The sequence below is a fragment of the Calidris pugnax genome, unplaced genomic scaffold (genome assembly GCF_001431845.1).
Source record: "Calidris pugnax isolate Ruff unplaced genomic scaffold, ASM143184v1 scaffold73, whole genome shotgun sequence".
Lineage (NCBI taxonomy): Eukaryota > Metazoa > Chordata > Aves > Charadriiformes > Scolopacidae > Calidris > Calidris pugnax.
Window position 1 is genome coordinate 535,198 of NW_015090806.1, and position 9,165 is coordinate 544,362.

Genomic DNA, 9,165 nt, shown 5'->3' on the forward strand with positions numbered 1-9,165 from the left:
CTGACCCACCAAGCTCAGTCAGCAGAAAATGATCCCACTCCCTTTTTTTTCCTGTTTTTTCCTTTCTTTTTTTTTTTTTTTTTTTTTTTTTATCATCTCATTCAAATTATTCCCTTTGAGCTTCTTTAAAGAAGTGCACCTACAGAATTCGGAAACAACTGGCTTTGATTTGAAAAAGCAAAACTAAAAAAAAAAAAAAAAAAAAAAAAAAAAAAGGCTTTCTAGAGGATTTGGAAAAACACAGTGTTTTAAAAAACAAAAAAAAAAAAAAAAAAAAAAAAAAAAAAAAAAGAAAGTATCAGAATATCAGAATTGTGGATTTTTTTTTCTCTGTACCTGATATATTGTGTAGGGATCTCTAGTCCTCTTTGAAGAAGCTCATAAGCCAAGCGGGCAAAGCTTTAGGAAACAGAAGAAAATAAAATAGTGCATACTCCTGAGAAAGAATTACATACTCATATCACTCTTTTTTTTTTGTTGTTGTTGTTAACAGTTCTTTAAAAATGGGGGAAGATCTCTCTCACACACACTACTCAAGGAAATTAAGGACTGAAACACTGGCATAGTTAGGAATACAAAACTCCCTAGAGAAAAAGAGGAGACCTCAGAAAATTAAGAAATCAGATAGCGCTGACGTTTTTACCAGACCTTAACTTCCAAATTTTGCAACCCATTTTAGACAAGGCATTTTTACCATCAAAGGCAAGTCCTAAATTACAAAGGTATGTTTGCATGCATGAATATGTGTGGCTATACACACATATTAGATATATATATGTATATATTCGTATATATACATATATATATACAAACATACGTAGGATACACACGCAGCCCTACCAAGTTATGTGTGCACATACGTGTATGCACACACATAGGCACACACGCGCCCATACACACCTGTAAACGCTGGTAATCTAAACAGAGAGTCTGTCTAGACCAGGAAAAAAACCCAAAAATATTCTTAAAAAATATAGAGTTAGCTAATTCGACAACTTGAAACGTCCCATCTAATGTTAAGAGGCTGCCACGAACGCAGCTCCAACTGGTTGGTGGTGGTGGTGGTGACTTCACGAGAGGTCTGCGCTCGCCTCCCCCTCCTTTCCTAGTCTAGACAGAGCCAGGGTGGTGGGATGAGATGGGAAGAGTCAGGAGGGAATGAGAAGACGATGGGGTTGCTCAGAAAGGAACGTTCTGGAAGATCGTTTTAACTAGGGTGGAGACAGGACGTCATTCAGAAAAAAAAAAAAAAAGAAAAACAAAAGAATAAAATAAAAACAGCAAGACAGACCGTGCAGCTCAAGAAATCAAAGCACTGACACCAAAAATGTTTCTCCGATTTCTTCCAATAAGTTATTCATTTCTTTCTTTTATTATTATTATTAATTATTATTATATTCCCCTCCCCCCCAATCATTATTTAAAAAATGTGAAAGAACAGAAGTGGGAAAAAAAATCCTTGTGGTTGTCTTCACATGTTCCTGGCAAGAGACTCTGAACCACTGGTCTTGCGCCATTGTGCTCCTCTGATCTTAAATTATTGTCTTTCTTTTATTATTTATTATTATTATTATTATTTTGTCCTACCTAATAGAATTCTTCCAAAGCCCAATCCAATATTTTTAAAGCTAAAATTAAGACGGTTTTGTTTTAAAAGATTATCTTTCTCTCTCTTTTCTCCTTTTATTTATTTAACTTTTTTTTCTTTTCCTTTCTTTCTTTTTATTTTTATTATTTTTTTTTCCTTTCTTTCTCTCTCTCTCTCTCTTTCTCTCTCATTTTCTGTGTTTCTCTTCCTTGTCTCCAGTTTTACTACCTGGTCCTTCGCCAGATGTGTGCCTGTTAGCAGTGTTGTTGTTCAAGAACATCTTGTCCATGCCTTTGAGAGCTTCAGTCAGGTAGTTTTGAAGGGCCGTGAGGGCAGCGCAGATAGCGGGGGCCCCAAAGCCGTGAGTGATGAGGCTGAAGTGAGTCAAGCAGCTCTGAATGCCCGGTTCCAAAATAGGGGTAGGCCGGCTGTTTCCAATGGGCGTCCTGTCCTGGGCCAAGAGATCTGTAAATTCTTTACAAAGTTGCCTGCATGGAAGAAAGAAAGGCAAAGAGGAGACAAGAGAGAGAGAAAAGAGGTGGTTAGGCTCATCCCACACTTCCCCGAGACAACCGAGGTTGAAGGGGGCAGGTTCAGGCCAAATCTGAACCCAAGATCTCGAATAGGACCTTTTGGCCAGCTTCCTTTCTCCCAATAGTGCTTGGGGACCAGCCATATGGGGCCAGCAGCTCCCTGCTGAGAATGATGTTCTTCAGGAGAGAGGTTTTTGCAAATGCAGGATAACACCAGGTCTGGGGGTAGAAAACTCTCCTGCAGCCACAAGGATGCTTCTGGGGAGGCTTAGATTGGATATCAGGAAAAATTTATTCACTGAAGGGGTTGTCTAGAATTGGAACAGGATGCCCAGGGAAGTGGTTGAGTCACCATCCCTGAAGATATTTAAAAGACAGGGAGATGTGGTGCTGAGGGACATGGTTTAGTGGTGGACTTGGCAGTGCGACATTAACGGTTGGACTCGATGATCTTAAAGGTCTTTTCCAACATAAATGATTCCAATGCACCATGAAAACCCAGCCCTGCTCAGCTCTAGAAATAGCCAGGTGGAAAGGGAGGTGCACCGTGGGTCTGTCAACCACCCATCTTCCTGGGTGGTAGGACCAAGCAGGTCCTACCAATGCTGTGTCCTGAAGGAAAGCACAACCATGCACTGAGAGCTACCAAGTGACACAGGGACATGGTGCAAGGAAGGGCTAAACTGGAGCCTCCTCTGAGACAGCTCAGGCTGGGCCACCTTGTCAAGAAAGGTCAAGACTTTGGGACTCCATGTTGGCTTATTCATTGCATGAGGAGCAAAGCTAGAGTTTCCTATTTTATTTTGAGGGGTGGCATCCCAATTAACACATCAGAGTTGACATCTGGCTCTTGTTTGTTTACCCACACGTTTGAAAAATCAGATTTGATTTTTATAATGAATTCCCCCCGCACGCTTCCTTTTGCATTGCTCTGGTCCAAAAGGCCTTTAAGTCAACAAGTGCCCAGGCAATGTAGAAACCCTGGAGGCTGGTGGCATTCCCAAAGGACTAGTTTCTTTGAGTCAAATGCCTACCCAGAGACTGGAGAAAAAAAGGTTGAAATTAAAAAAAAAAAAAAGAAAGAAAGAAAAAAAGAAGCCCTTAAGAGAGGCGTTCAGCTCTCATCCTCTGAAATTCTCTGAAATTCCCAGTGGGTTAAAGGTTTCAGAGGGTGGGGAAAGATAAAGGTCTACTTCTATGTGTATTATCCATTAAGAAAGTGCAAGAGAGGAAACTTTGAATTTGGAGAACAAACAGTAATGAGTCCAACATTTTACATCTTCAAAGAGCAAAGCAGGGTCTGTGAGCAATTAAAGTTCTGGGACATTAATATCTTCTGACCCTGCGGAAAAGGGCAATCAAATTCCAATCACGTCTAAAAAACATCTGGACAAATTTGAGCAAATGATTTCTCAGCCCTCCATATATTTCTTTAAATTACACTGTCATCGGAGGCGAGCTACGTCCCAGAGCACGAAATAAATGAGAGCTTTTGGGATGGGTTTTTTTTTGCCTTTTTCTTTCTTTTTTTTTTTTCTTCCCTTTTTTTTTTGCAGGGAAAAAAAGGTGCAGAGACACACAGCACCCAGTGCCAAGGACCTGAACAAACTACGAAGCACTGGGAGGTTTTTTTTTTGCCTTTTTCTTTCTTTTTCTTTTTTTTTTCCCCTTTTTTTTGCCGGATAGACAAAGATGTGTGGAGACACACAGCACCCAGTGCCGAGGACCTGAACAAACTACGAAGCACTGGGAGGCACAGCCAAGTGTAAATCATCTGACACAGCACATCCACCGAGAAAATCCCAAGGGAGAGAGATGGGTTGGGGGGACCAGGGCGAGGATCATTACCTGCACATGATTGGGGGGTTCTTTCCTTTTTTTCCCTTCTTTTTTTATGTTTGGGTTTGGTTTTTTTTTTTCTTATTGTTATCCTTTTTACTATGATTATTAAACCGTATGGAAAAGACACTGCAATTTAGTAGCAGACAAGCAGGTGTGTGAGAGCAGCAGGAGGGACAGACAGACATGCTGTGGAAGCAAAATATCGATTTTTGTTCCCCTTTCCATAAGGATTTTTTTTTTTTTAACTGGAGAGTGGCTTAGAAAGGATGTAGGGTAGCTAAAGGACATTCGCCTACATCCTCTATAGGGACCCTACTGCAGAGGGATGCAGAGGTTATAGGGTCTACCCTATAGGGCGATAAGAGCATCCTTCATCCCCGCGGGGCGGGTATAATTAGGGGACTTGGAAACTCCGTCTGCTTTCAAAACGAGCTCAAAGGAAGGGTTTAAGGAGGGGGGGGAGGATTATTTCTCGGGGGAGGGGGTTTATCAACTTTGTAGCACTCACTTTGTAGCAAGCAGCATGTTTTTCCTGGAGTGGAGGTCGCTGGGGTCCGTGTGCTGTCGGTTCAGGTACTCCGAAACAGCTTTGGCTGGGAATTCCGTTTCGCAGATGTACCCAAAATCCCGAGCTAAATGAACGGCCTCACCTGGAAGGGATGAGAGGGACATTAACACCTCCGGGCACCCTCCGGCCCCCAGGGCTGGGCTGGTCCCACCTCTTCCTCGGGGAGACACCAGCTCCCTGCGGGATGGGTTTAGAAACCTTCTACCATCCCCTTGCCCCTTGGAGACAGGCTCCAGGTATGTGTTTTCCCTCCACCAGCCCTATTTTGGGGGCCGAAGTACCCCCAAAGTACTCCCAAGTACTGTGGATGGAGCCGATTTTTCAGCTGCTGAGATTTGTCTTGGCGACAACGCCCTTGGGATGGAGTGTGCACACGCAGGGTGGGAAAAGGACACACACGTACACACGTGTAACATAGACACACACACACACGCACACACTTTCAAAGGGACTGGGCCAAAAAAAATAAAAAAAAAAATAAAAAAAAAAAGCAAGGGGAAACTTAAATCCCGAAAAACAAAGATCCAAACTTCCTTTACACCATCTGAATGCCCCAGAACGCTGCCCAAAATTTTACACGGCCCCAGGGCTGGGCTGGTCCCACCTCTCCCTCGGGGAGACACCAGCTCCTGCGGGATGGGTTTAGAAACCTTCTACCATCCCTTTGCCCCTTGGAGACAGGCTCCAGGTATGTGTTTTCCCTCCACCAGCCCTATTTTGGGGGCCGAAGTACCCCCAAAGTACTCCCAAGTACTGTGGATGGAGCCGATTTTTCAGCTGCTGAGATTTGTCTTGGCGACAACGCCCTTGGGATGGAGTGTGCACACGCAGGGTGGGAAAAGGACACACACGTACACACGTGTAACATAGACACACACACACACGCACACACTTTCAAAGGGACTGGGCCAAAAAAAATTTCTACCATCCCCTTGCCCCTTGGAGACAGGCTCCAGGTATGTGTTTTCCCTCCACCAGCCCTATTTTGGGGGCCGAAGTACCCCCAAAGTACTCCCAAGTACTGTGGATGGAGCCGATTTTTCAGCTGCTGAGATTTGTCTTGGCGACAACGCCCTTGGGATGGAGTGTGCACACGCAGGGTGGGAAAAGGACACACACGTACACACGTGTAACATAGACACACACACACACGCACACACTTTCAAAGGGACTGGGCCAAAAAAAATAAAAAAAAAAATAAAAAAAAAAAGCAAGGGGAAACTTAAATCCCGAAAAACAAAGATCCAAACTTCCTTTACACCATCTGAATGCCCCAGAACGCTGCCCAAAATTTTACAGATGTGGACATAACGTTAATATCGATGTCAGTTATTTGCGGGACGTTAGATACAGACTTGTTTATACAAGCACTTGCATCATTATAACTATTATCACTATTATCGCCCCGTCTGTAAAATGATGGATATAACTGCGTTTTCGTCCCGTGGAAATTAATAATCTGCTTTCTCAACTGACCATCACTCCATAGGAACTCTTGAGGTGGAAGGATAGCAACTAATGGCAACCTTTTTCTGTGAAAAAATAATAATTATTCTAATTCTAATTGTCGCTTTTCCTGCCTGCCTGCTTTCAGGTTTCTTGCCTCCAGAGGTTGGTGTCATCCAACTCCTACTGATGTACTTCATGCCACAAGAAGAAGACAGTAGCTGCAGAAAAGGAGGAAAAGAGGAGGGGAGAGGGGGGGGGGAAATCCTCCGACTCTAGGGGGATTCCACCAGATTATAGCTCAACCCCTCTAGAATAAAGCATTAAACCCTTTAAAGCACCGCCTGAGGGACCAGGGGGGGGAAGATCTCCAACACGCAAACCAGATATGTCTAATAACTCCAGGACCACATTATTTCTAACGATCAGGACTTGCTTTTTCCAAACGTCATCTTCTGCTTTCCAAGGTTTCTCGCTAATCACCCACCCGCTTAATGAAAGCCAAGGCAGGCGGGCGGTGCCCCGGGGGGGGACCCCACCGCCCATCACCCCGCACCGGGGCAGGGTTTGCCCCCGGGGGCAACCGCTCCGGTAATCCCAGTTCGGGGCTGGCCGGAGCCTTTCTGCTCCCGGCGATACAACAGCAGCTGAAGCCTGGCTGGTGTCAGAAAGAAAAGAAAAAAAAATAAAAATAATATATATATATATAAATCTCCAGCAGGTGCAGCCTCTTCCAAAAGGAGGGAGCTCGCTCTCTCTCGGGAAACTTGATTTTGAAGGGAATCAGGGGAGAGGAGGGTAATGTACACCTTCACCCACCCGCTTAATGAAAGCCAAGGCAGGCGGGCGGTGCCCCGGGGGGGGACCCCACCGCCCATCACCCCGCACCGGGGCAGGGTTTGCCCCCGGGGGCAACCGCTCCGGTAATCCCAGTTCGGGGCTGGCCGGAGCCTTTCTGCTCCCGGCGATACAACAGCAGCTGAAGCCTGGCTGGTGTCAGAAAGAAAAGAAAAAAAAATAAAAATAATATATATATATATAAATCTCCAGCAGGTGCAGCCTCTTCCAAAAGGAGGGAGCTCTCTCTCTCGGGAAACTGTTGATTTTTTAAGGGAATCAGGGGAGAAGAGGGTAATGTACACCTTCCTGCACGCTTAATATAGATTTTAGCATCAATATACAACCGCACAAGGTTTTGAAGCTCAAGCCAGCTTCGGGAAAAAGGCTGATTTTGTTGTGAGGAGGGTTTTGACACACGTAGCAGGGGGTGAAGCTGCACTAACTCCCGTGTTAAAGGGCAGTTTCACACCCGAAATGCTTCACGTCTCCTATAGCGCGACCCTATAGCCACAACTACGGCACCAAAGCATCATTTATAAGCGGGTACCGGGAGGAGCATCCTTTCCATAAGTCTCTTTGCGAGCCCGCCTTCAGCTCCGCACGCGGTATAAGCTCTTATCGCCCGCATAACTCAATCAAAAGAGTGGAAAAGTTAATATCTAGCGCGAATGTTGACGCCTGCTTATATGCAGAAGAGATAAGTGGATTATTTATACGCCTCTCGGTGCGTATGTGTAATGCAGATACATATAATTCATAATTGCATCCCTACTAGTCCGGTGATGTTTCTTGGAGAGGGGCCAACTTCTCTTAACACATACCCCAAACGTATTAGTGGCTCTAAACTTGACTTTTCCATACAGTAACAATAAATCAAAGAAACGCAGCAAAATGACGGTAGTTGGCTCGAAATGAGGTGAAACTTCAGTCTCCCCGTCCTTCCCTCCCTCCTTTCCTCAGGAATAGCTTGTCTCTTTGTTCAATTCCAACCACCTTCAGGTAAACTGCGGGCTGCGACTAGTAAATCGCTCTGATTTCTTAAAAAACATGTAAAACGCGTATTATTTTTCGGGGGGAGGTCGGGGTGCTCGGGGGGAGCGAATTAAGGGGTGGATGGAGTGGATGTGGGGTCTGAGAGCACAATAGCAATGATTAACGGGACTGCCCTGCAGAATCACACACATATATACATACATTTACACACATATATATACATACATATATAAACATACACACACACACAACCCCATTCTTGCCACCGAGAGGGACCAATGACCCTCCAACCACTGATTTCATTTTGGGGAAGGGCATCTTTAACGATGCCGGTGTTCGTCCATCCTAACCCGCCCTGAATTTCACCTCTGCGAGGTTTTCCCCAAAGTTGGGTGGGTTTGGGGTTTTTTTTCGGTTGGTTCGTTAAATGTCAGGAGTTGAGAGCAGGTAGGGGTGTGAAGGGAGTTGTGACCTCGGCTTACCTTCCACCAGGGAGGTGAGTAAAGTGACATTTGCGGCCTTACGCCTGCCGGCTGGTAAATTCAAACCGATTTTTTCTAGCCTTTCTCGCAAAGATCTCCCCCCGTTTTTCGATTTGGCTCTAGAATTGCAAAGAAATTAACAACCGTGATTAACCCCGCAGTGGTCCTGGAAGAAACGTTTAGTCAGTGGAGCCTGGGAGGGAGGGGTTTTTCACTCGACTTTAAGGAGTTTGGGGGTGTCGGTGTCTGTTCGGATTTACTGAGAGTTTTTTTCCAGGGTTGGGAGTGGGAATGAACCCACTTTTCTCCCTGTTTATCCAGGGAAATCAATGAATGCCAGATATACCAATAATTAATGGCCAGGGTTGTGATGTAGAGAGCAAATGGGTTCCTATTATACGACACTAATTCGTATTAACGAGGGTTGGATGGAGTGAGGAGATGGGTAGAGAGGCAGAGGAGGAGAATTAAATTCTCAATTAATTCAGGAAAGAGCCAAAATGGGGAGAAGAACGAGGAGGGTAAAAAAAACCCCAAAACTGCCAGGCTCGAAGGCAGGATGTGTGTACCTGTGGATAAATAGCCAAGGAGGGAAATATTTATGAAACTTCAGTGTCTTCTTGTGCGGAAAGGCCGTGCTGAGGGGAAGGGCTCACCTGAAGGCAGGGAGCGTTATAAGGGGGGAATTGATTGCCTGAAGGAAGATGTGAATATCTGTCGGAGGTTACTGATAAGGACAATAGGAGGCTGAATGAGCTATAGATGGGAAATAAAGAGCTATTGTTCCAACGCCTATACATATGTAAACCCCCAGGGATGAAATCTTGCCACCTGCGAAATCAAGGAGAGTTTGGGCATGAAGATCCAAGTCCC

The 9,165-nt window shown here is 44.9% G+C and overlaps 1 protein-coding gene across 2 annotated transcripts in view; it reads right to left on the minus strand.

The window, feature by feature from the left end:
- Positions 1–298: 298 nt before the first annotated feature.
- Positions 299–9,165, minus strand: part of TFAP2B (transcription factor AP-2 beta (activating enhancer binding protein 2 beta)) — a 33,055-nt gene continuing 24,188 nt past the window's right edge. Inside the window, exons 6-9 of one of the 2 annotated variants that reach the window (XM_014938297.1) lie at positions 8,293–8,411; positions 4,472–4,613; positions 1,817–2,076; positions 299–399 (exon numbers count right to left, since the gene is read on the minus strand). In XM_014938297.1, coding sequence (XP_014793783.1) covers positions 359–399; positions 1,817–2,076; positions 4,472–4,613; positions 8,293–8,411 — 562 coding nt within the window. In that variant the 3' untranslated portion in view covers positions 299–358. Of the gene's footprint in view, positions 2,077–4,471; positions 4,614–8,292; positions 8,412–9,165 lie in introns of both variants that reach the window. The other variant, XM_014938298.1, reaches the window with a different exon arrangement.